General features: G+C 47.3%; 1 protein-coding gene and 2 long non-coding RNA genes across 3 annotated transcripts; 1 reads left to right on the top strand and 2 right to left on the bottom strand.

Moving 5' to 3' along the window:
* Window positions 1–892: 892 nt before the first annotated feature.
* On the bottom strand, window positions 893–25,637 carry LOC309358523 (uncharacterized protein). The gene is made up of 9 exons (XM_081891747.1): window positions 25,225–25,637; window positions 22,875–22,977; window positions 20,532–20,800; window positions 11,478–11,591; window positions 7,499–7,604; window positions 5,113–5,381; window positions 4,388–4,490; window positions 3,793–4,061; window positions 893–1,184 (listed from the first exon to the last, which is right to left on the bottom strand). The coding sequence occupies exons 1-8, from the start codon at window positions 25,234–25,236 to the stop codon at window positions 3,817–3,819; spliced, it is 1,221 nt and encodes a 406-aa protein (XP_081747873.1). The 5' UTR covers window positions 25,237–25,637; the 3' UTR covers window positions 893–1,184; window positions 3,793–3,816.
* On the bottom strand, window positions 23,149–24,647 carry LOC309358833. The gene is made up of 2 exons (XR_014163653.1): window positions 24,592–24,647; window positions 23,149–24,226 (listed from the first exon to the last, which is right to left on the bottom strand). It is a non-coding gene; the product is annotated as an uncharacterized lncRNA (long non-coding RNA).
* LOC309358821 lies at window positions 24,145–24,839 on the top strand. The gene is made up of 2 exons (XR_014163640.1): window positions 24,145–24,254; window positions 24,620–24,839. It is a non-coding gene; the product is annotated as an uncharacterized lncRNA (long non-coding RNA).
* Window positions 25,638–27,047: the final 1,410 nt, after the last annotated feature.

Raw genomic sequence — 27,047 nt, 5'->3', positions numbered from 1 at the left:
CACAGAATGGTGGCCATTTTGGTTGTTGTGATCTCACTCGATTTCCAGACACAATTTCCCAATGCAATTTCCCCCTGAAAAGTGCTTGGGGGGACATGATCTTGTGCAGCACCCCAAAATGCGCATTTTTTTGTGTCGTGCCTGAAAAAAAACCACTCTTGTTGGGAGGACTGCAGCACAAAAACAAGCAAGATCACAGCAACCAAAATGGCTGCCATTCTCGCTCAATAAAAAATAGCAAGATGGTGTCCTGGAAGTAGCATCCTCGATTTGGGCTTCAAGGTGTTGGAGGGTATGAGCTGCTGTGCGCTGAGTCAGACCAGTGGTCCAGCCAGCTCAGTAATGCATGCACTGGCTGGCAGTGACTCTCAGGACTTTAGGCAGTGGACATCCCATCTCCACATGGAGATGTTGGAGACTGAATCTGGGACGTCCTACATGCAAAGAGGTTGTTCTACCACTAAGCTACAGCCACAGCATGGTAGGAGGTAGCTCCAGGAGAAGGTCTAGCCAACATAATGAATCCAGTAGTCCCAGTGGTCTATGTTGCTTAGCAACAATCACAAGAGGCCAAGCAAAGCATCCCAACTGTTGCATAGCCAGACCATGAGAGGCTTCTGTTGCCGCCATCTTTGTGCCGACCAATAACAACCACACAGGGCTGCATCACCCCCTCTCTGTTGCCTGGCAACCACAGCAAAAGGCCAACCTTGCCCCCGCCTCTTTGTTGCCAAGCAACCATTACAAGAGGCTTAGTACCACCATTTCTGTTGCTTAGCTATTCACATTCGAGACTGGCAGTGCCATCACCACTTTGTCGCCTTAGCAACGTACACCGGACAAAGTAGGGCTTAGCGGAGTCGTCAACAAAACAGATACTGCCACAAGTGTATATCCTGAAGAGAGTTTTATTGGCTCCAAGCACGGTGTGGGTGGATGGTTTTCTTCTGTCACGAAATCTGATTTAATCTTTGGTCTGGTGGTCTGAAAACAATCTGTCAAATAAAAGACGCTGGGCAGTCAAAAAAACACCCCCAGAGCTGGTAATAATCCCGCCATGGAGGCCCCTGGCCCCTCCCCACGAGCTATTCGTAGCGGTGCTTGCGCCTCTTCGCCGCAGATCGGATCATGGCGGCTGCCACACCCATCATGCCAATTGTCCCCACAGCAATGGCCTCGGTTACCTGTAAGAAAATGGGAGAGAATGGTGGGTGGGCTATGAGTCAGAGAGAGATTTGCAGAAGTCGCATGCTGATGTCACACGCCCGACACACACTTCCGCTTGTCGTGTGTCTGAGCGCCTTTACCTCCCCCCCCCCTGTTTTCTTTCGGATAAATCGCTCTTTAGTGCTAAATCATCACAAATGCCAAACCCCTGGTTTTCTTGGCAGGGAGTGGGGGGGGCAAACAGAAGTGTGGAGAAGCCCTGTCTTCACATCATATCCATTCTTTTAATATATGGTTACAAACAGACTTGTAAGGCTGGATGAATCTGACCCCATCTTACATTTAAAGAGGTATTATACCCACTTTAAACAGTTGTGGCTCACCCCCCCAAAAAAAAATCCTGAGCGTGCTGAGAGTTGTTAGGAGTCATCACAAAGCTACAATTCCCAGAGTAGTTTAACCATCAATTCCTCTCTGAGGGGATCATTGGGAACTGTGGTGCAGGTGGGTCCATCTGTTTCACTTTCTTTCTGTTTCTCATTTTTCCTCCACATTTCCATCTCAGTTTGCAAATTCATCGGCATTTCAGTATGAATGTCTCCTATATATACACATGTTTTCGTAGAACATTACAGGTTGCCAGATTCCTGAATTCAGTTCTTTCATATAAAAGACTTCATGGAATGCTGCATGACTATTAAAAATCTAGTAAACTCTATCCACCATCTTTATATTCAAGGCCACAATATGGTACATCTAGAGATTGTATGTAATGTGAAGGAGATTATGCGTTGAAATATTTTAGTTGATATTTTAGAATGTAAAATGCTATTTTATTTATTGATTGGTTTTACCTTGTGGGCTTATAGCCGAATAAAGTATTATCTATCTATCTATCTATCTATCTATCTATCTATCTATCTATCTATCTATCTATCAGTATGAATGTCTCCTATATATACACATGTTTTCGTATGCAATTTTGCAAAATGAGCACTTTTTATCCATGCAGTTTTCCCCAATGTAATGCTTTCCCCCCCCCCAAGTTATTTTTTTACTATTTATGCTGTTTTATGCACACTTTGTTCCCAAATGTGCATTTTTTCCTACACATTTCTTGCCTGGAGAAGAACATTGCAAAATTCAGAGAACTGTGAATTTCGAAAGATTTCTGTGTTTCAGTTTGTGTGTTGTTATGGAAAGCCCAGATTCAGTGTGTTTACCTTTAAATGCAAAGTAGGGTGGGGTCGTGATCCCTACTTTGCAGAAGGGGAAAACACAGAGGCTGAACAAACACTGCCTCACTTCAAGTTAATTTAAGGCCATACTTGAACCAGAGACTTCCTGGTTTACAGTTTACTCACTGCAATGCATTAGCTGTAATAGGGTAGGCTTTGGGGTAAGAGGGAAGCAGCAGGTGTACTGGGATTTTTGCTCCAGAGAGTTGAAAGTGCTACAGAAAAAGGACATCACTGCTGCCATAGTGAACATGCTCTTTTCTAGTCAAAGAGGTGTTGCAGGTTTTTGGCCTTGCTTCAGGAACCTGCGAAACCTGTCTGAGCCAGACATGACAACATAACAAAAGAAATGTAAAGCAGAAAGAAAGAAGCCTCCTCACACCACCTTTACTTTCCTCCCTCTTTCTCTTCAGTATACCTGAAGTAGCACCTCCACCCACATCGTTCAGCCCGGACACTGAGGTCCAGCACCGAGGGCCTTCTGGTGGTTCTCTCACTGTAAGAAGTGAGGTTACAGGGAACCAGGCAGAGGGCCTTCTTGGTAGTGGCACCCTCCCTGTGGAACACCCTCCCACCAAATGTCAAAGACCAACAATTACCAGACTTTTAGAAGACATCTGAGGGCAGCCCTGTTTAGGGAAGCTTTTAATGTTTGATGCATTACTGCATTTTAATATTTTGTTGGAAGCTGCCCAGAGTGGCTGGGGAAACCCAGCCAGATGGGCAGGGTATAAATATATTATTATTATTATTATTATTATTATTATTATTATTATTATTATTAAAAATGTCAGACTCAAGCCTTATTTCCATGTTGTAGAAAGGAAAAACATTGAGGCTGAACTAATGCTGTCTCATGGGATGCGGGTGGCATTGTGGGTTAAACCACAGAGCCTAGGGCTTGCCGATCAGAAGGTCGGTGGTTCGAATCCCCGCGACGGGGTGAGCTCCCGTTGCTCGGTCCCTGCTCCTGCCAACCTAGCAGTTCAAAAGCACATCAAAGTGCAAGTAGGTAAATAGGTACCGCTCTTGCGGGAAGGTAAATAGCGTTTCCATGCGCTGCTCTGGTTCGCCAGAAGCGGCTTAGTCATGCTGGCCACATGACCCAGAAGCTGTACGCCGGCTCCCTCGGCCAATAAAGCGAAATGAGCGTCGCAACCCCAGAGTCGGCCACGACTGGACCTAATGGTCAGGGGTCCCTTTACCTTTACCTAATGCTGTCTCACTTCAAGAAAGGAGAGTCCAACAAAACATGAGGAATGACTTTCTGAGGGTAAGAGCTGTTCTGCAGTGGAACTTGCTGTGAATTTGCTGTGATTTCTGAAATGCAGGGTGGGGGACTGAACTAGACTGGGAATGCTTCCAGCTCTACATTTTGTAGTTCTACCTGGTCACTCATTGCAACTCCATATCACAGGTCCATCACAAAGTGTTCACAGTTGTGGCTCGTCAGATTGTAGGGCATCTCCCTCCCAACCAGCTCCTCTGCCCGCTGGAGGATCTTGGCAAGTGGCAGCACAGGAATCGTGAGGTCGTGCTTGTTGTTCACTCGGAACTGGTCTTTCCTCACCACAACATCAAGCCAATCCTTCTTCACGTAAGCTCTGTCAGACAAGACCGCCAGTACGCTGGCAGCACCGTTTGCAAGACGGTCGCCTGTTGGAGGGAAGGAAGAAAGAGGTGGGGAGACTCCCAGGGGCTCAGAATCTACAAACAGGGCAGGAAGAACTGCCTAGTTTTGCCCCTGCGCATAAGCCGTCCTAGCAGCTCTTGCCATGAAATAATTCTTAAGAAGGAGTGTTAGGATCCAAGCCACTGAGCTGCCCCTTTAAGGCCTTCTGCAACCCAAGGAAGGGGAGGGGCCTGAGTGGGTGTGGTCTGTCCCTGAAGGTATAACAGGCTTTATTCCACTCCAAGACTTAGTAGGAGCAAGATATTTCATGGGCTTTGCCCTGGGCTGATGGGTTTCCATGGAAACTTACATTCAGGAGCTAAGTGAACCACTTTGCCTTCCCCAACGTAGATGGCCCAGTGCTGATAACAAGAGCGGAAGATCTCAATAAGGTCGCCAGGTTTAATTTCATCCTACAGGTAAAAAAAAGAAAAAGAAATTTAAAGAAAGATTGAAGTGGGGGGTTTTGGTGGCACTAAAAGGCTGCTGCTTGCCCATCTCCCAGAGATGAGGCAGAAAGGTAGCATTTCCTTTTGTGGCCAAGATTGCTGTTTCTGGTTCCATGCCCAGTGCTTCACCCCAGGGGTAAAGGTAAAGGGACCCCTGACCATTAGGTCCAGTCATGACCAACTCTGGGATTGCGGTGCTCATCTCGCTTTACTGGCCGAGGGAGCCGGTGTACAGCTTCCGGGTCATGTGGCCAGCATGACTAAGCTGCTTCTGGTGAACCAGAGCAGCGCACGGAAACGCCGTTTACCTTCCCGCTGGAGCGGTACCTATTTATCTACTTGCACTTTGATGTGCTTTCGAACTGCTAGGTTGGCAGGAGTAGGGACCAAGCAATGTGAGCTCACCCCGTCGTGGGGATTCGAACCACCGACCTTCTGATCGGCAAGTCCTAGGCTCTGTGGTTTAACCCACAGCGCTATCCGAGTCCCTATCACCCCAGGGGTAGCCAATGCCAATAGTCAATGTGGCTGGACTACAACTCCCATGTATGCTGACAGGCCTTCTGCCCTGCTCTGCCCACTGCACCTGCTCATTCATTTCTGCTCCGTATCGTAGCTCCATAACAAAATGCTCGCAGTTGGGGCTGTTGAAGGTGTAGGGCATCTCCTTGCCCACCAGCTCCTCAGCCTGCCAGAGTATCTTGGCCAGGGGAAGCGGCGGCTGTGTCTCGTCATGTTTATTGTTCACCCGGTACCGGTCCTTCCGCACGACGTCTTCCAGCCAATCCTTCTTTACGTAAGCTCTGTCGGGCAAGACCGCCAAGGCATTCGGAGTTCCATCTGGAAGATGGTCACCTGGGGAGGAAAAAGAAGAGTGGGGAGAGACAGAGTGAGAACGGGATGAAAACAGCACGTCTCTCGATCTCTCGGAAAGCTTGCCTGTCTCCCCATCTGTTCTCTAGGCATTCAGACACCTCTTAAGATCCCGTAACCAAGTTGGCCATTACGGTTCCTGTGATCAAGTAGCAGGTTTCTTATCTACACTTAGTAGCAATTGGATGCCATTTTTAATCAAGAGGGCAAACTGCGCCAATCAAAACTGCAGTGGCTTTAACCCAAGGAGACAGCTATACAGCTGCAAATGAAATGTTTTAACTGTGTTTTTAAGTGCATTATACCGTGGGTAGGCAAACTAAGTTCTGGAGGCTGGATCCGGCCCAATCGCCTTCTAAATCCAGCCTGCGGGCAGTCCGGGAATCAGCATGTTTTTACATGAGTAGAATGTGTCCTTTTATTTAAAATGCATCTCTGGGTTATTTGTGGGGCATAGGAATTCGTTCATTTTTATTTTTTTCAAAATATAGTCTGGCCCCCCACAAGGTCTGACGGACAGTGGACGGGCCCCCTGCTGAAAAAGTTTGCTGACCCCTGAAATGTGACACTAGATGGTGATGGTGAGCTTATGGCAAATTCAATCTTTTCCAAAAAGCTTTTTAAAGAAGCATTTTCTCAGTGTTTTTTAAATACGTGTCTAGATTCCACCCAAATTTGACGTGGTGGTGGTTAAGCTCAATGACTCATTTTTCATCTGTGTTTGGATACAATTTGGGTGCCATTTTGAATGCAGGTGGAGGACTGAACCTTTCGAAGCTGCATTTATTTTGAGGCTTCTTAGAATTCCTGATCAACACCAGTTACTAGGCTGCAGGTATATGTTAAAACTGGATTGCTGCAGAGAGGCTTCGCAAGGCCCAGGTAGCCATTGGAGGCAGCCATGGAGATGCAATGTTGACAGGTGCATCAGAAGTCTTATAGCCCTGACTGGAAAAGAGAGGAGCTAATAGAAGAGCTATTGTAAGATTATTTTGAAGTGGATTCAATATTCCATTAAGTCCCTTTGTGATGATTGCATATTTGTCCCCACCTGTGCTCTGTCTTGCTCCCCAGCTCCATCTTTTCCTTGACTCCAGTTAGCATACCTCATGCTAGTTAGCATCCCCCCCCCCAAGAGCCTGAATCTCCCCACACCTGCCCTGTGGGGCTCTATGAATTTGAAGTATTTACTTCGCCTCTTTCTTTCTTTCTTTCTTTCTTTCTTTCTTTCTTTCTTTCTTTCTTTCTTTCTTTCTTTCTCCCCCATTCCTTCTCTCCTCCTCTCGCTCCCCACCCCCTCTTTGGCCAAATAGGCCCATGGCCCAACTTCGACTGGCAGCCAGGGCAGGGGAAGGGGGGTCTGCCCCGGGTGTTTCCACTGAGGGGGGTGACAAAATGCCAGACGGCACTCACTATGGGGCCTGTAGCACGCCCGAGCCATGCGTATCTCCTGGGAGTAACCAGTGACTTGGGCGCCAGCAGGCTCCACGCTGCCCCAAATGGTCCGCTTGCTGTCTCCGCCTCAGCTGTAGGGTGGCTGAGTGGGAGAAGGCAGGCAGACTCCTCGGAGGCCCTGCGGAGTGTCCTGCCCTGGCTTGCCCTGCCCCAGGCGCCCGATCGGCTTGCTCCACCACTGGGCCAGGGCACCCACTTGTCAACCACATGTTGACACCAGTAAACTTTGCATCTCTTATTGAACTGTAAATAACTCATCCCCATCTTCCTAGCTTGGTGTTAAATCCCTTGGAGCTAACTGAAGAATGCCGCAGTGTGCTGAAGTGCATTGTTTGGGTACTTCTACGCCTGCCAGTAGGTGGAGCTGTTGCTCTGATTATCCTCTGCTTAAAGGGCACAGCAACAGTGCAATTGTAAGAAGAGGAGTCGTTGCAGTGGTTTGAGAAGAGAAACTCCCCCAAGCTTCAGACAAGGGAAACTTTGGGCTCTCCTACTCCCACCACCCCTAACAGTTGCCCACACTAGCCGGGGGTAGTTGGGAACTGGAGTACAACCACATCTTGAGCGCCAAAGTCTCCCCACCACAACTCTAGGGATAGGTCATCAGAACCAAGATAAGTGGCCACAAGTATTGCTGAGCTCACCACATTCAGTTGCCAAGTGGACAACCTTCCGATCCCCAACATAGAGGGCCCAGTGCTGACAAGAAGAACGGAAGATCTCAATGAGGTCTCCAGGTTTTAATTCATCCTAGAAGGAAAACAGGAGACAAAGTTTAGTTGTTGCTCTAAACCATCACAATACCATGACGGGGGTGGCCTGCAGGGCACAGGTAGCCTGGGGAGAGTCCATAGGGCCAGGCAAAGGGGGGGGCAGATTTACATATTCTCCAAGCCAAAATCTGGGACACCATCTTCCCATTTTTTATCATAAGAGCATGGCGGCCATTTTGGTTGCTGTGATCTCACAGCACCATGTGAGATCTGACAGCACCGTGTGAGGTCCACAACACCGTGGTTTCCCCTCCCCCAAAAGTGCTTTTTAAAGGCACAGCACCCCAAAATAAGCATTTGGGGGCACTGCACAAGATTGCAAAAGGGCTTTGGGGGGCGGATTTTGTGCCATGAAATTGCCTGAGATCGTGGCAACCAAAATGGCTGCCGTTCTCTTGCGATTAAAAAACAGGATGTTCCGCTTTTTCTGTGACACTTGCGGGGGATGTTGTTTTTCATGCTGTTTTATTTGTAGCAACCTGGAGTGTAAATTCTTCAGTTTGATAAGAATGATACTTTGTTTTTTGTCTGTTAGCTTAGTAAAGTTATTTAGCAAATCCGCTTCCTCTGGGACTGCCCAGTCTGGTGAATCAGGGACACGATTATTATTTGGTACCACGATGAAAAAATCCTTCCCATTGACTGAGAGCTTCTTTAGCTGTAGAACAACTGCCAACTTTGGATGACTAGACAATATTACTTTTCGGTGCAAGCAGGGGGGGTAGGTTGATGTGTCTACAAAATGCTGATATGGAAAGAAGTATTTCTGCACTAAGTGAGCCTTCTTTTCCATGATTATGGCTGGAATTCTGTGGGTGTTGAAGATAAGAAGAGTTCTCATACAGTGTCCATCTTTGGAGAGACCTTTGATTGTTTTTAAATCAGCAGTTCTCAACCTGTGGGTCCCCAGATGATGTTGGACTACCACTCCCATCATCCCTGAGCTCTGGCCTTGCTAGCTAGTGGTGATGGGAGTTGTAGTTCAACAACATCTGGGGACCCACAGGTTGGGAAAGGCTGTTTTAAATCGATGTTGTCAACAGCGACACCTAGATGGCTGAGCAGAAATGGATTGGCCATTCACATTAACTGACCGAATGCACAGGCAGGCCGGGACTGTAGCCTAGATGGCGCCCTTGAGGCAGTCTGCCCAGCTAGCTGCAGAAGGAGATACGTCCACAAGCACAACTTCTGAGAACCCTCTAGGCAGCTGGCCATTGCCATGTTCTTATCTGGCTCTGCTCCCACCCCACCCACCGCCGCCTGCCAAATTCTGTTCATGAGCTGCCCAGAGGGGCATTCATTTTGGAATCGAAACCCTTGCAAATCCTTTTTCTGGGTTGCTGGATCCAGACCTCCTGTGCCTTTTTAAACAGCTGTGCTGTAGGGGGGAATTTCACCATTTCCTTCTTATCACAGCTAACTGCATGGCTGCAGCAGAGAAGCTGCCACTGGCAAAACTACTCCCTGCTGTGCTGCTCTTAAAGAGACAGGAGATTTCTTCAGTTTGTTTTGGAGGAATGGTTACGCTAGTCTGGTGAGTGTTTCGGATTGTATCTGTTGCCATGTCCTATTATTAGAAAAGTTAACCAGCAAACTTAGGCTTAAGCTAGCACGGGGACAAGCAGAGGGGGGATGCCTTCACCCCAGTGTGGCTCCCCTTTATCACATATAAAGGTAAAGGGGCCCCTGACCATTAGGAGCAGTCACGGACAACTCTGGGGTTGCGGCGTGCATCTCGCTTTATTGGCCGAGGGAGCTGGCATACAGCTTCCGGGTCATTTGGCCAGCATGACTAAGCCGCTTCTGGTGAACCAGAGCAGCGCACGGAAATACCATTTACCTTCCTGCCGGAGCGGTACCTATTTATCTACTTGCACTTTGCTGTGCTTTTGAACTGCTAGGTGGGCAGGAGCAGGGACCGAGCAACGGGAGCTCACCCCGTTGCAGGGATTCAAACCCCCAACCTTCTGATCAGCAAGGCCTAGGCTCTGTGGTTTAACTCACAGCACCACCCATGTCCCCTCTTTATCACATATACAGCACAACAATAGAATTGACCTATTCCACCACCACCACCACAGCATATGAATTAATACGCCCAGTACTTTTTTTTCTTAAAAAAAAACAAATGTTATGGGGTACTCTCATATTCCTACTCATATTGAAATACTACCCCTCAATGTGGCCAAACTTAGATTCACAAAAATTTTAGGGCTATGTGTACCCCCAGAAAAAAAGCACTGAATATGCCTAATCTGACCCATACAAACTGGTCAACCAGCCTGCAATAGTTCTGGGAAAATCCAGATGTATGGCAACCCTTGTCGGCAGTGCCATTTCTGGCAATTTTACTTTAAAGAAGCTCCAAAACATTTTTTTTAATGCATTTTTTCCCAAAAGAACTCCTTTGGGCAAAATGTAAAAAAGGTAAACAACCCACCCTTTTTTGTCTGGATTTTCACTGTTTGAAATATGACAACACACACACCCTAAAAAAACCCTGCACTAGAACGAAAGAACATTATCTCTCTCCAACTCTGTCTCCTCTCTTTTTCTGCATAATGTCTATGACAATAGTGTCTCTTACCGCATGTAAATGAACTGTGAGAAAGACTCTATGAAATGAAAGTGGAGACACTATACAGTATGTACTTTTTTGTTACACAAGAAAATCTTCAATGAAAAGTAGGGGGGGAGTGCCCTCTCAAAAGTCAACAAATACCATAGCACGGATATTTCAGAGGTGGTGGTTCTCCGCCCCCCCCCTCCACCCCCAGTTATGACGAAGCTCCCTCTGCTGGCAGTTTTGTGCTCAGCAGGAAAAGAAGAGAAATAGGAAGATGAGTATGTATTACACATTTCTTCTTCATCATCTCCCTTTCCTTTTAATAGTCTGCCCTTTCACCAAACAACTCAAGGTAGCCTACAAGGCTATATCTCTCCCCCTGCCTCCCAACCTGCCTCAGCTTCACAACAAATCTGTGAACTAGGCTACACTGATAAATGAACTCCTGGTTCAGTCTCGCCCAATGCACTTCCTGGTTTAGTGGGGATGTCGACCCCTGTCCACAGCCTTCTAGGTTTATTACAGGGGTACGCAATCTAAGGCCTGGGGGCCAGATGCAGCCCAATCGCCTTCTCAGTCTGACCCGCAGACTGTCTGGGAATCAGCGTGTTTTTACATGAGTAGAATGTGTGCTTTTATTTAAAATGCATCTCTGGGTTATTTGTGGGGCATAGGAATTTGTTTATATATTTTTTTCAAAATATAGTCCAGCCCACCACATGGTCTGAGGGACGGTGGACTGAAAAAGGTTGCTGACCCCTGGTTTATTAGGTTGCTCTGCCAAGTCCAGCCCGCCTTCAGCCAGTCTCCACCTGCATGCCTCTTTCCTTACAACCAGCCCAGTGGGCGACTCCAGATGCCGGCCTCCTTCTCCTGATTCTCAGTGTTGCCTTTGTAGAATTCAGAGGGGAAGAAAAGGAATCAGCTCCACAGAGGCTGTCCACGGCGAGCATCCCAGGGGGGCGGGGCAGCAATGTCACACACACCCCAGGGATGACATTCCAGGTGGACCACACCCACCGCACCCCCTTCCTCCGCCAGTGCAGCTCCACCTATCATTGGCTCTGGCTCCACCTACTGTTGGCCTCGTTGCCAGCGGGCACTAGCCTCCACTGCATCGGTTCATCCCAACATCTGGAGCGACAGAGAAAGTATGCTGCTCTGTCACCACAAATTCCCTTGCCCGCAAGCAACTCTCCTGCATTGGAGGGGGTTGAGCTAGATGACACTGAGGGTCCCTTCCAGCTCTGTGATTCAAGAGGTGCACTGGTGACATCTTACCCGCTCAGCTGGGTTCTTCACCCTGATGAAGAAGGCTGAGTGGTTTTGCTCCTCGTCGTTCATCTTCACTAGGCTTGGTGTGTTATTCTCAGTGTCGGCTTCCAATGGGCATAGCTAGGAAGGAAAGCATTTGGGTAAAGCACAGATAGCTTGTTTTCCTTCTCCTCTCATATCTACTAAATCAAGGGCCAGCCAATGAAGGTGAAGTGTCGTATAAATGCATACAGAGTGTCCCAGAGTACACCAATAAAGCTATTGGTGGTTAATAGCCACAGTGGTGATAATAAAGTGAGGGAACCGCCAGAAGGCCCTCGGCACTGGACCTCAGCGTCCAGGCAGAACGATGGGGGTAGTATACTGGGCCGAGGCCGTTTAGGGCTTTAAAGGTCAACACCAACACTTTGAATTGTGCTCGGAAACGTACTGGGAGCCAATGTAGGTCTTTCAAAACCAGTGTTATGTGGTCTCAGCGGTTGCTCCCAGTCACCAGTCTAGCTGCCGCATTCTGGATTAGTTGTAGTTTCAAGTCACCTTCAAAGGTAGCCCCACGTAGAGCACATTGCAGTAGTCCAAGCGGGAGATAACTAGAGCATGCACCATCCTGGCAAGACAGTCCACAGGCAGGTAGGGTCTCAGCCTGCGTACCAGATGCAGCTGGTAAACAGCTGCCCTGGACACAGATTTGACCTGTGCCTCCATGGGCATCTGTGAGTCCAAAATGACTCCCAAGCTGCGCACCTGGTCCTTCAGGGGCACAGTTACCCCATTCAGGACCAGGGAGTCCTCCACACCAGCACACCCCCTGTCCCCTAAGAACAGTACTTCTGTCTTGTCAGGATTCAACCTCACGCTTTACCTCCTTATGCTTTGCCTCGTCCGATAGAAGGCAGTATGCCAGTTTCTGGGACTCACAGGCAGCAGGGAGTGCTGTTGTGCTCAGATTCTGGTTTCCCAGAAGCCTCTGGGTGGTCACCATGAGGACAGGATGCTGGACTAAATGGGCATAATCCAGCACATTCTTGGATCTCCAGCTGGTTTTGGACTACAACTCCCATCATCCTTAGCTAGCAGGGCCAGTGGTCAGGGATGATGAGAATTGTAGTCCAAAACCAGGGACCCCTACTTCTGATGCCCTGCTACTCAGCCTGGATCCTCAGAGACTGCATCCCTCAAGGCCCGGGATGGAAAAGGGGCTCCCACTTCTCTTTTGTGAGGGCCTTGCATTGCATCAACACCTGCTCACTAACAGAGGCAGCCTGCCCAGTGTGAGGCAGCAGAGAGCATAATGGAACGCCAGGTTGCAGGATAGACAGCTGCCCCTTTAAGACTCTACTCACCTCAACAAGGAGGCAGAACCTGTGGAGGAGAGGTCACACCCAGCGTGCCTGAGAACATGAACTCTAGTTCAGGGATGGGAAAGTTTGGGCCTTGCAAAGGCTGCTGGACAGCAACTCATATAGCTCAGTTGGTAGAGCATGACCCTAGTGGTCCCTCAACTCTACAGTTCTATGATTCTACGATCCCTGGGACCACTGGTCATCCTGACTGGGACTGATGAATATCTGGGGGGTTAAAGTTCTCCCACACATCCCACTCAAGTGGGATCAAATAATTTGCTCCCTGGGCTCTGCTGTCCAGGGTCCTGAACGACCTGGTTCAAGTTCCTGAAAGAATCTGATCCTGGCTGAACTCTGCCTATACTCTCCCTCTACCCCAGCCTACTTGGCATACAAGTACTTATAAAAACAAGAAGCAGCCATGGATTGTCTGAAAGGAGGTGGGTGAGAGAAGGGAGAGGGAGGTTCAGAGCACAAGCATAACATCCTCTAAAGCAGAGTTTCCTAAACTTGGATCTTCAGCTCTTTTTGGACTACAGTTCCCATCATCCCTGACCACTGATCCTGCTAGCTGGGGATGATGGGAGTTGTAATCCAACAACAGCTGGAGATACAAGTTTGGGAAACCCTACTCTAAAGGGATGTGGGGAATCAGTGGTCCTCCAGATGTTGCTGAACTACAGCTCCTATCAGCGGCATGGCCAAGGATGGTGGGAGTTGCAGTTGAGCAATTTCTGGAGGGTCAAAATTCCCAACACCTGTTCTAAACATTGATCCAAGAGCCTGGAATTGTGCCTAGATCAATTCTGGGTAACCCACCAAGCCATACTCCAAGCCCATCAGGTCTATTTTTCAGAGGGGTGACTGCCTGTCTGGTACTGCAAAGAAAAGGAGAATCGAGACACAACATCCAGTTGTTGGGCTGGGTGTGAGCTGGCCACAGATTGCATGAGGCTGCTCTGGATATTGACACATCAGCCAGGCAAAATTTTGTTGTACCATTACCTAGAGTGGGGAAGGGAGAATTGCCCAAGCGCTCTCACTTTCTACGTCTTATTAGAGGATGTGTGGGGAACTTGTGGTCCTCCAGATAGAGCTGGACTCCAGCTCCCATAATCCCATGAGCATAGCATGATGACACAAGAAGATCTAGATCAGGCCAGAGGCCCATCCAGCCCAGCTTCCTGTTTCCACAATGCCCACCCAGATGTCTCTGACAAGTTCACAAGCAAGACCTGAGCACAAAAGCGCTCTGTCCCCTCCGGTGGTTTCCAGCAACCCTACTAGTTTCCCCAAAATATTTTCCCTTTGCAAAAAAAAAAAAGGGAGGAAATTTCTGGTAGGCAAACACAGCAGGTGGGGAACTGTGAGAAAAGCTTGACATCACAGGAGGGCCCCAGCCCTGCCAATGACCACCTAGTCTAGGGCAGGGCCTGACAGGCCATATAAGAGCTGCTGCTGGGCAGAGAGGGCTGCGTTTCTTGTTGTTTTTTAAAATTGCTGCTATTTTTTATCTATGACATTAAAACTGTGATGTTAATGCTGTATTCTTAGTTTTAGATTTTGATTTATGTGGAAATTGTTTTCCATTTGGTTGTGTATTTTTTGATGTGGTTTATTTATTGTTTATGACTTTTGTAATTATGTAAATCTTGTCATGTTGTAAGCTGCCTTGAGCATTGAGGGGTTTTTTTGTTGTTTCTGTTTTAACTATTTATTTGTGATTTTATATTGTGTTTTTATCTAGTGAATCACCCTAAGATCTTTCGATGACGGGCGGTATATAAATCTTAATAATAATAATAATAATAATAATAATAATAATAATAATAATTCTATGATTATTGTGGTTTCTTGAATCGGGGGCATCATCCAGCATAAAGTCTTCCCTTAACATTGAGGTGCAGCTCCAAGGGCCTTCTGGCAGGTCCCTCACTGCAAGAAGTGAGGTTACGGGGAACCAGGCAGAGGGCCTTCTCAGTAGTGGCGCCCGCCCTATTGAGTGCCCTCTCATCAGACGTCAAGGAGATAAATAGCTATCTGAATTTTAGAAGACATCCGAAGGCAGCCCTGTTTAGGGAAAAATTTAATGTTTAATGTTTTAATGTTTTACTGTGTTTTTAATATTGTGTTGGAAGCTGCCCAGAGCGGCTGGGGAGGCCCAGCCAGATGGGCGTGGTATAAGTAATAAATGTTATTATTATTAATTAATTAATTAACTCAAAACCTCTAGGTGGAAATTGACAATAGTACAGCAAAATAGATGTCAGTTCCTTTCTACACACACATGGCTGTCTTCCTTCCCCACAGGACCCATCGTCATACCAAACAGGACAAAAGGCTGAAAATACCAATATATTTTGGTTTCTGTGTATACACACACACACACACCAGCTGGTGCATGCAGTGACTAAGACCATCCTCTTACCTCACCCATGAAATCACTAAGAGGCCTTAGTGAAACCATTATTCTCTCAGCCTCAGCTGCAACATGAGGGAGCAGTGAGTAACAATCATGGCCTACTTTGCAAGACCATCGTCAGGATGACTTGTAATGTTCAAACGGTGCTGCCTAAATGCTATTCCAGCTACGACTAATACCAATTTTAATCAGTGCAGCTGAAAGTCAAGGGCAGCCGTGTCTGTTTCAGAAAAGCTATTTTGGGTCCGGCCTGTTGCTATAATAGGACATATAATGAACAAATACTGGTCGCCTTTCCTTCTGACAATGAGTGATACGGCTTGTTTATTCAACAAGATTTCTCCAGCACCCCAAGGTGCGTTTTCTCATTTGCAAATTCATTTCCATTTAATCACTTTAAAAGACAGATGATTAATCAACCAAAATTAATATGCATTAATCGCCCCCCCTCCTTTGCCTGTCTTTGCCGCCCTCCCCATCCCCGCCACTTCTGTTATTTAACTTCGGCTAAAATTTAGATTGTAAACCCCTTGGGAGCAGGGGCCTGTCTAAGTCAACAAATGTCCTGTATATTGATGACTATATCAGACCTCGCCAACCAGATGTTTTTTGACCGCAACCCCATTTGCCCTCTGCTGGTGAGGCTAATGGGAATTTTAGTCCAAAATAGAAACATAGAATCCTGGAATTGTAGAGTTGGAAGGGATCATCTAGTCCAGAAATATGCAGAAATATGCAGCTGTCCCATAAGGGGATTGAACCTGCAACCTTGTTGTCTTCAGCATCCTGCTCTAACCAACTGAGCTATCCACCTGGAGGGCACCAGGCTGGCAAAGGCTGCTCTATAGATAATACTGTAGCAGGTTGGCAGCTTGGCTTAGCATGATCATCAGATCCCAAAGCAAGGAAACCAATATTCTGACAGCCAAATGAATATGAGTAATAGAGAGAGAGACCATGCTCTCCCGATCGCATCATAAGCCTTTGTGTTGGCAGCGCCCAGAGCAGGAGGAAACCAGGAGAAGGAGCTAATTGATGGGAGGTGGGGTCTCCCTGGTGGGCCTCAACCAGCCACTTTTGAAGTGGGATCAAGGGTCCTGGCTCCTCCCCACCACCTCAAAGCGGAACAGAAAGTCTCTGCAGAGGCTGGAGGAGGCTGTGATGGGGAGGCAACTCAGGAGGAGGAGGAGGAGAAGAGGAAGAGTTTGGATTTGATATCCTGCTTTATCACTACCCTAAGGAGTCTCAAAGTGGCTAACATTCTCTTTCCCTTCCTCCCCCACAACAAACACTCTGTGAGGTGAGTGGGGCTGTGACTAGCCCAAGGTCACCCAGCAGCTGCATGTGGAGGAGCGGAGACGCGAACCCGGTTCCCCAGATTACGAGACTACCGCTCTTAACCACTTCACCACACTGGCTCTCCACCTGAACACTCATTTGGGATCTCAACAGTCCCGCAAAGCAGGTGAGCCCATCGCGCTTCATCTTAGAAATGAGGCCAGGGGCACAGAAACCACTGGGACCTCTTCCCTCAGTCCTGAACATCTTGCCTCATTCCTGAACTCCAGAATTCTGAGCTCAGTGTCTGTGGACCAAGCCTATACCCTTAACTTCCCTGATGGAAGATCTCTTTTCTTACTTACACGTCAGGGCCTCCTTCTGTGAGTGTTGGGCTTGAGGTAGGTACAAATTCAATACACCCCAGCAACCACCGCGGATAAAGTAGAGAAAACTAGAGGCAGAAACCCCCCCTTCCAACCACGTACAAACCCTTGTGTACCTGCAGTGGGCTGTCAATTTTTCCCTGTGGCAAATGAATTTAACCACCCATTTTCTACCTGATGCTTGGAGTGACATCACAGGGAAAGCGCTACCTCATCTGTTACCAAGTAACCATTAAATACTGTTGGGAGGGGGGGATATGTGAAGTGGGGGAGTATGATACCATTTGCCCCACCAACTCAAGAAAGTGTTTACTCACTTTTTCTCAGCTCCTTCATCCATGGGGACAAAGTCACTCGAGAGATTGCCTTAGCCCTTACATTGGGGCTAGGGAACCTTTGGCCCTCCGGGTGTCGCTGAACTACAGTTCCCATCCCAGCCATGGGGCTGCTGGGAGTGGGGGTTCAGCAACTTCTGGAGAGCCGGAGGTTCCTGTAGAATTTCCCCCTGCAAGTTCCAAAGATATCACAAGCCCACTTCACAGAGCAGGGCTTTCAGTGTGGCTGCCCCTGTTCTGTGGAACAGCGTTCCTGTTGAAATACAACAGCCATAGGAGCCTACTCCAAAGGGCTGAGGTCCCTTACCTGGGACCCCCCAAATACTTTATTCAAGTTGGCACCCCTGCACTTTCTGGAAACAGTATAAAAAATTTCCTTCCAGTAGCACCTTAGAGACCAGCTAAGTTTGTTATTGGTATGAGCTTTCATGTGCATGCACGCTACTTCAAATATCTGAAGTGTGTATGCACACGAAAGCTCATACCAATAGCAAACTTAGTTGGTCTCCAAGGTGCTACTGGGATTTTTCTTATTTTGTTTTGACTGTGGCAGACCAACACGGCTACCTACCTGTAACTGGAAACAATATGTTGCATCAACAAGCTCTGCCGCAGGTGTCTCTGCCACAGGTGTCTACATTATATTGTTTTCAAATTTAACTGCTGTTATTTATCTGCTTCCAGTCACCAGTCTAGCTGCCACATTCTGGATTAGTTGTAGTTTCCAAGTCATCTTCAAAGGTAGCCCCACGTAGAGTACATTGCAGTAGTCCAAGCAGGAGATAACCAGAGGATGTATCACTTTGGCGAGACAGTGCGCAGGCAGGCAAGGTCTGAGACAGCATACCAAATGGAGATGGTAGATAGATGCCCTGGACACAGAATTGACAGCTAACCACTGTGTCCAGGGACTGCATTGCCTCTCCTAACTGAGGTGTTACAGAGAAATAAGTTTGCCCTCCATTCCTCTGGAGACATTAAGGAGGAATTCTATTCCACATTTACAATTGCTTAAAGACCAGAGAGGGATACATTTTTTTAATAATTATTTACATTTTTATTAAGACTTTAAAAAAATAAAATCCACCTTTCTATTCTAAAAACAGAAGCCACAAGGCATTTTTATTTTTTTTACAAAAGTCAACAGACAAAAGGTACCTAAGACAAAATTCTAGAAGCAGAGAAACAGCAAGCAGCAGTCATAAAACAGGCTGTCGCAAGCTTGTCTCTCAATGTGGCTATCTAGAAAAGGGGCATCCTTTAAAAGAAAAAAGAAATTTTATCTGGTGTCCAAAAAGACATAAAAAGGAGAGCTAGCTACATCTCCTGCAGCAGGGGATTCCCACAGCTCAGGTGCCACCACTGAGAAGGCCGTGTCAGTCATGCCCACCAAGAACACTTCAGGTGGTGAGGAAACGAGTGCAAATGTGGCATACCAGCCTCCTTTGCGAACTGGTTTCTGTGGCTTGTACGCAGCTAAGTTCTGCTCAGAGTAAACCCATTAAAATTGATTAACCTTGCTTTAAAAAAAGGTAAAGGACCCCTGACAGTTAAGTCCAGTCGCAAACGACTCTGGGGTTGCAGCACTCATCTCGCTTTACAGGCCGAGCAATGGAAGCTCACCCGTCGCAGGGATTCGAACCGCTGACCTTCTGATCGGCAAGCCCAAGAGGCTCGGTGGTTTAGACCACAGCGCCACCAGCGTCCCTTAACCTTGCTTAGGCATGCCTATTAACTTAAATGGGCCAGCTCTGAGTAGGGCTACCATTGGCTACAACCCTATGGTTCAGGTCCTTGTCAGTGTTCAAACATGATTTCTGGGATAATATTACATACAGAGTTAAGCATCTCTACTCCTTCAGGGAACACTCCCCACATGACATGCACTCTTCCTCTGGGCATCCATGCAGATTGGGCCCACAGCAAGAGTGGGTGACAGCAATGAGGACGACACTGGCATGTGGCCCCAGGACATCCCCAACCTCTCACTCCACCCCCCAAAAAAACCCTTGGCACTGAAACTGTGAGGTTTCTATAAGACGCCCTTGAAAACATTTCCGGTATAACAGCACAAAGTCAACATGCTTAACCTTCACTGAGCAGAATCTTGCGCTTAAAAACGAAAGCGTCGTCTCCTGAACTGCACTGATTTCAGAATATGAAACAGACTAGGAAAGAGGCTAAGCTTCTAACAGGAGGGCATTCCCCGCCACGGGGATCGGTGGAGGAGTGCGCAGCCATTTATTCCTCTCTGTGCCTTCTGGGCAGCAATAAGCTGCTGACCACTGTTGCCGCAATGGCCACGAGGCCTACGCCGAAGAGCCCTACTGTGCCAGCAACCAAGGTGTCTCTCACCTGCAAACAACACAGAAGGGGAAACTGTTAAGCTGTATAGGCCTCTAAGATGTTGCTGGGCTATCTGCCAACATTTCTCCAGTGAAAATAGGGACGTCATCAATAATAATAATAATAATTTTATTTATACTGCACCCATATGACAGGGTTCCCCCAGCCACTCTGGACAGCTTCCACCATATATAAAAACATAATAAAAATGAAACATTTAAAAACTTCCCTATACAGGGCTGCCTTCAGATGTCTGCTAACGGTTGACTAGTTGCTTATCTCCTTGGCTCGGGGGTTGCATAACTCCACACCCTCCGATGCAAACAGGGACATCCTAAGGAAAAGCGGGACATTCCAGAATCAAATCAAAATCCAGGACTGTCACTGGAAAATAGGGACACTTGGAGGATCTGCTTAGGTTGATGGGCGTGTTAAGATACAGTTCAGCAAGATCTAGATGGTTCAGAATTTTTCCACACCTCCTCTAGATTTTGCTGTGTGTATGTGGCTTTATTTTCAGACAGAACTCACTGGAACTCAGTTTTAGCACCCCTCATGTGGGCGCCATTGCCATTCTAAGAGAACAAGGGAGGAGTTCACAGTGAGTTCTGGCACCTCTTTTTCTAGAAAAACAACACTGTTATATATATGTGTATGGAAATAAAATCCTATACAGTATCCTAGATGCACCACAGTCTGCAGTGACCTTCATTCCAAGAGAATTGAACTCTACATATGCACAGGAAGCTCTGGAGTCTTCGACAATTGGGGAACATGAAACATCATTCTCATTACAGCTGCTCCAGGAAGAGTTTTTACATTGGGAGAAAGGGGCTGATAAGATTAGCGTTTTTCCCTGAAGGCCACAAAATTGCTCTTCCCTTTCGAAGCAGTGAGACTTGTGCTTCTCTGGCACACTGCAGACACTGCTGTGGCCCTTCGATACGCACCTGGTCGCTCCTAGCCGTGCCGTAGCGCAGCCTGGTGACAAAATGTTCGCAGTTCTCGCTGGCCAAGCTGTAGCGGATTTCTTTGCCCAGGAGCGCCTCCGCCTCCTGAACGATTTTGTTCGCCGGGAGCGGCTCGTATTTCTGATCGTATTTGTTGTTGATGCGGCAGGCGTCGTCCCCGACAATGCTCCACAGGAGTTCCTTCTTCACCACGGCTTTTTCGGACAGGGCAGACATCAGGCTGGAGGTGCTGGCCTGGTAGAAGTCATCTTGGAAGACACAAAGGGAACATCAGTAATGCAGTAGGCCTGTTTTTGTACTCCTCTCTAGCCTCCATTCAGACAAGCACGAGGCAAGATCAGACTTCAAGGACACAATCCAGGCAGGAGGGTGTGGAGCAAGGCTGGTGAGGGGTGCTAAGGGCCAGGTAAAAAAGACTGGAGGGCCACATTTGCCCTGCTCCTCCGGGATCCGAGTTTCACCAGCCTGTAATAACATAATCCATTGTGATATCCAATATCTTTTACAATAGGAATCATTTAAAGAAAGGTTCCTGCCCATTGATTATTCAAGTTTGGATTTGGATTTGATATCCCGCTTTATCACTACCCGAAGGAGTCTCAAAGCAGCTAACATTCTCCTTTCCCTTCCTCCCCCACAACAAACACTCTGTGAGGTGAGTGGGGCTGAGAGACTTCAGAGAAGTGTGACTGGCCCAAGGTCACCCAGCAGCTGCATGTGGAGGAGCGGAGACGCGAACCCGGTTCACCAGATTACGAGACTACCGCTCTTAACCACTACACCACACTGGCTCTCTTCTTCAGAATTGACAGTCCTTGTGCTCCCTGACTTTGTTCGCCCACCTTCATTATTCAAAATCACCCATGTAGTTATACAGGATGAGCTTTTTAATACACAAAACCAGAACTAGAAGACTAGCTGTGCCAAATGTGATCCTATAGGTCTGGTTTCTCAGCAAAAATATAAAAATAAAAAGACTGATAGCCTTCACCCTCATCATCCCAAACAAGAAAGTCTAGAGGATGCAGCCCTTTTAAGGTAGGACTAGAGTGGAGATACTGTTTCACCCTAAGGGCCACATTCCCTTCTAGGCAACTTTCCAGGGGCCACATGGCAGAGGTGGGTGGAGCCAGAGGCAAAAACAGGGTGCAGGGGGGGAAAGGTGGAGCAACAAATGTAATTTTTACCCTCTCTGGGCCACGTCCCTCACTGGCCAGTGTGGTATAGTGGTTAAGAGCGGTAGTCTTGTAATCTGGGGAACCAGGTTCGCGTCTCCGCTCCTCCACATGCAGCTGCTGGGTGACCTTGGGCTAGTCACACTTCTCTGAAGTCTCTCAGCCCCACTCACCTCACAGAGTGTTTGTTGTGGGGGAGGAAGGGAAAGGAGAATGTTAGCCGCTTTGAGACTCCTTCGGGTAGTGATAAAGCGGGATATCAAATCCAAACTCTTCTTACTTCACCTGCTCCTTGAGTGTTTTCTCTGGGCTTAAAAGTGTCCTTGAACTGTGTTCATGCCCAGGGCCATAGCTAGGGGGTGGCGAGGTGGGCCCATGCCAGGGGCGCAGGCAATGGGGTGGGGCCAAAATCAGCTAAAAAATATGTCTATAAATATACAGTCATACCTCATGTTATGTCCACTTCATGTTACATTCTTTCAGCTTACGTCCCACGGTGACCCAGAAGTACCGGAAAGGGTTACTTCCGGGTTTTGCCGCTCGCGCATGCACATACACACAAAATGACGTCACACGCATGCGCAGATGCAGCAAATCACAACCCACGCATGCGCAGACGCGCCGCTGCAGGTTGCACTCTTTTCATGTTGTGAACAGGCCTCTGGAACGGATCCCATTTGCAACCAGAGATACCACTATATCGATTATTGCCTCATAAGAAATGGTTTTAAATAGAGAGTGAATTGAATCGGGGTGGTTGGAGGAGAGGCAGAAAGAAGAGCTAATTTGTCCGTGGGTAGGGGGCGCAATCTGGATGGTTCTGCCAGGGGCGCAAGATCACCTAGCTACAGCTCTGTTCATGTCCCCAGTTTGCCTGGGTGGAGGGGAGGGAGGGTGAGTCTGGGCCTGAATGCGTGGCAAGGTGTGATCCAGGGAAAACTGCCAAGATGCACAGCCTCCTTCGGACCCAGGGCCCTAATCCAGCACTTGTGAAAAAGCCCCACAGCTTTCTGCGTTGTGAAAAGGTGGCCAATAATATCCACCTTGGCAATGCCCAGCATAGAGGCACAGGACCAGTTGGCAATGCTGGCAACTGTAAACCCTGCCTGACCTGGCCGTGCACTCGACACAAGCCTGAGGACCTTACCTGAGGGAGCCAGGTGGATCACGTAACCGGAACCCACATAGATGGCCCAGTGCTGATAGCCCACACGGGAAATCTCTATCAGGTCTCCAGGCTTTGGCTCTATCTGTCGAGAGAGAATCAGAGAAGCAAGCGCCAGGAGGGAGCTGATCAGTGTAAAGAAGTGTAAGTCAGCAAGGTGACAATGCAGGCAGGACTGTGGCAGGAAACCGAGGATGCCAGAAAACCAGGAATTATGTTCACATGTGGTGGAAATATGTACAATTTTTTGGGTAAAGGGTGTTTAAGGAGATAACAGAAATCACTGGGTTAAAGCTGACCGAAAGTCCAGAGGTAGCATTATTATCAATTTACGGTGGGGTGGGTGGAAGGTTCACAAGCTATGAAGAGCTTGCTCACAAATTTATTGACAGCTGCACGAATTATTATAGCCAGGAAGTGGAAGGGGCAAGCAGAATATAAATTGGAAGAATGGTATAAAGAAGTGTGGGATACAGCTATTAATGATAAATTAACATGTGCCATTAAGGCAGGGAATACGCAGGAGAAATGATTTTGAGACGATATGGAAGGTGTTTGTAGAATTTGTACTGTTAAAATGGAAAGGGGTCAAACCATCGCAAGAGATGTTGAAATTTTGTGAGGTTGGATAGTTACAACGGAATGGTCTCGGTGGTGGGGTGCACATTTTTATTCTTATTTACTTATGATTATTACTTTGTAAATAAAAAAGGAGTGTGGCAGGAGGGCAAATGCGGAAGAAAGCTTTGTGCTGGGATTTGATTAGATGCTAGGAGCGGATATATTTATTAGATATTATCCTTCCTCCCTCACGTTAGTGTGTTCAACAGAGGGCCATCCCTTTGCAGCCCTGTTTAGGGGAGTTTTTAATGTTTGATGTTTTATTCTGTTTTTAATCTGTTGGGAGCCACCCAGAGTGGCTGGTGAAACCCAACCAGATGGGCGGGGTATAAGTAATATGTTGTTGTTGTTGTTGTTATCATCATTATTATTAGGAATCTTAATAATAATTTTATTATTTATATGCCACCCATCTGACTTTTTTGCCCCAGCCACTCTGGGCAGCTTCCAGAAAAAATATAAAAACGCCTTAAAACATAAAACATTGTAAACTTCCCCATACAGATAGGCTACTTGTAGCCTTTTTGTTTTAGTAACCCAGGTTGCTTTAAGGCAGACTGGATTTTCCTAGTATTACCTCCTTTTCTCCCCCTTAAAATAACAATCACAAACAAACAGCCTTGCAAAATGTAAAAATAACTTTTTCTCACTCAGTATATGTCTTGAAGAACACCGGAGATAGCAGCTAGGTGCAGGCAGGCTTAAAATGGCAACTGAGTTCCTAAAACATACCAGGTAGAGGTAAAGGGACCCTTGACCATTAGGTCCAGTCGTGACCGACTCTGGGGTTGCGGCGCTCATCTCGCTTTATTGGCCGAGAGAGCTGGCGTACAGCTTCCGGGTCATGTGGCCAGCATGACTAAGCCGCTTCTGGTGAATCAGAGCAGTGCACGGAAACGTCGTTTACCTTCCCACCAGAGCGGTACCTATTTATCTACTTGCACTTGACGTGCTTTCGAACTGCTAGGTGGGCAGGAGCAGGAACCAAGCAACGGGAGCTCACCCTGTCGCGGGGATTCGAACCGCTGACCTTCTGATCGGCAAGTCCTAGGCTCTGTGGTTTAACCCACAGCGCCACCCACGTCCCAAAAACATACTAAGTCTAGCTTAAATACAGAGTCTGAACTGGGGCTCAGAATTACAGGTGTCGTCATGGGTGTTCAGTGCCACGCACCACAACGTGATGTCATGATTAACATTTTTATGCTGCTTTCCGTATAAATACATGCTCAAACCAGCTCACGACAGAACTGCTAAAATTCAGAACAGTGCATCATTACAATAACACTCACAAAACTAAACCATTTCACAACGTGACGCAATAATCCCCAAAACACCCTAATTTGATTCCATGCGTCAAATCGAAAAGCCCTGTCATTTAAGACACAGCAGCGCCTTTGTGTGTGTGTGTTTTGCCACAGTCCTATGAACTAGAAACTTCTCATTTAACAGCAAAAACAGCAATCACTTTGAATGTCCAGAGGCCTGTCTGGACGCTTTGCTAGGAGTTGAAATCCAACCTTGAGAAGCAGCATAATCCCTGAGGGCACCCACAGACGGCTATATTTAACTCGGCCAAGAGATGACAGAGAGACGCTTTAGAAGCGGCCGTGCTCTGTGACACACCACAATGCACAGCAACAGAAATGGCCGGAGCAACAACAGAGGCAATTCAACTTCCCTGTCAGCTGCAGTCGAAGTTGGTACTTACATAGCCAGACATCTTGAGGAGCTGCAGGCAGGCCGGCCAGTACGGATACTCCACCCTCGCCAGCAGACAGGGGCTTAGTTTAGCGATAGTGGACAGCTGCAGGCAGGGCGGGGTGAAGGCTCTAAATCGCCTTTGCGCTAGAAGGGGCCTGGGCTGAGGGTGTTGAAATGGGCAGAGGCAGGCGTCCCAGAGGGACCGGCTGACTTGCCAAAAGCCAAAGCCGAGGAAACTGGAGGAAGCCTCTCATTAATTTTCTTTTCTTTTTTCAAAAGGTGCAATATTTGTGTTTCACCACAATGTGGGCCCCGCCACCGAAAGGAAAAAACTTTCCCCTGGATTTCTCATGCAGAGGAAAGGTACAAAAACATACACAGAGAGGCTTGTAAATAGGGCATTGTTTGCAACCTTCTCTGGCTGCCCACATGCCATGTTGAAAAAGCCGTCCTTCCCTCTCACCCGCCAAAAAGAATTTTAAGGGAACTGCAATTTTAAGGGTGCCAGGAATTGCAGATCTCTCTGTGGTAAGCTAGTTCCCAGGATTTGGTGTGTGTGTGTACATTGATATATCACAAGTTGTGCTGCTGTTTAAAAATCAAACAATAATTTTTAAAAGGATGTAGACATTGGCATAGTCACGAAGTAACATATTTTTTAGAGAAAATACTTGTGAAATACTGGCTGCATCCACAGCATACATTTAAAGCACACACACACAAACACACATGAATACAGCGGTACCTCGGGTTACATATGCTTCAGGTTACATACGCTTCAGGTTACAGACTCCGCTAACCCAGAAATAGTACCTTGGATTAAGAACTTTGCTTCAGGATGAGAACAGAAATCAGGCTCCGGCGGCGCGGCGGCAGCAGGAGGCCCCATTAGCTAAAGTGGTGCTTCAGGTTAAGAACAGTTTCAGGTTAAGAACAGACCTCCGGAACGAATTACCGGTAAGTACTTAACCCAAGGTACCACTGTACTGGCCAGTGTAACGTGCACTGGGCTAAACACCAGTTGTGGGCAGCTCATGGGAGTCAGAATAAATGGTGATGTGTACACAGCCTGCATCTGTGAATGCTGGCATAAATAAAGCCTTGAAGACCCCCTCTCCAACTCCCACAAAAGGCAGGCACCTTGACTATACTATTTTAGACGCCTGCTGAAAACTTGTTTGTTTCATCAAGCGTATCTGTAGACACATGATTTAGGTACATTTATTTTAAATGTTTTAATAACGGAGGGGTGCGAGGGTGGATTTACACACACACACACACTTGTTCTCTATACAGCTGAAAACGTACACAGCTTGGAGATGTCTGTGTGTGTTGTGTTTTGAGCAAGCGGTTAATAAATTTCCCAAATAAATAATCCATCAGTCCAGACCATTTTATATTCATGGAATTATTTTACTGATCTCACTTATAAAACATTAGAAGAACAGATGGTACAAAACATACCATAAAAAAGGAGCAGTCGCAACGTTGCTGTTGTTAGTGTAGCAACGGGAAAGCTTGCTGCCCTGTTATAGACTGCAATGTGCTTTTTAAAAATCACTTTTTTGTTGTTATTCACTTTGAAGATTTAGACTCTCGCTTCTAACCAATGGGTGCCCAAGGTGGCTTTACAGGTTGCAACAATACAAACGCCAAAACACTCCCATCCTCAACCCTTCGTCCTCTGGGTGATGGATGGCTCTGTTCTGTAGTCCCAGAACAACTGGTAGAAAGTAGTGGCTTGGGGAGGGGGGAAATCATCAAGCTGGCCACCACATCCATCTTACAGCTATAAGGTCTTCATTTTTGCAGGGATGTTGCCAGGGCAGT

The sequence above is a fragment of the Podarcis melisellensis genome, assembly GCF_964234715.1.
Source record: "Podarcis melisellensis genome assembly, chromosome: 16".
Taxonomy (NCBI): domain Eukaryota; kingdom Metazoa; phylum Chordata; class Lepidosauria; order Squamata; family Lacertidae; genus Podarcis; species Podarcis melisellensis.
Note: the sequence above shows the minus strand (reverse complement) of the source record. Positions and strands in the feature narration are given on the sequence as shown.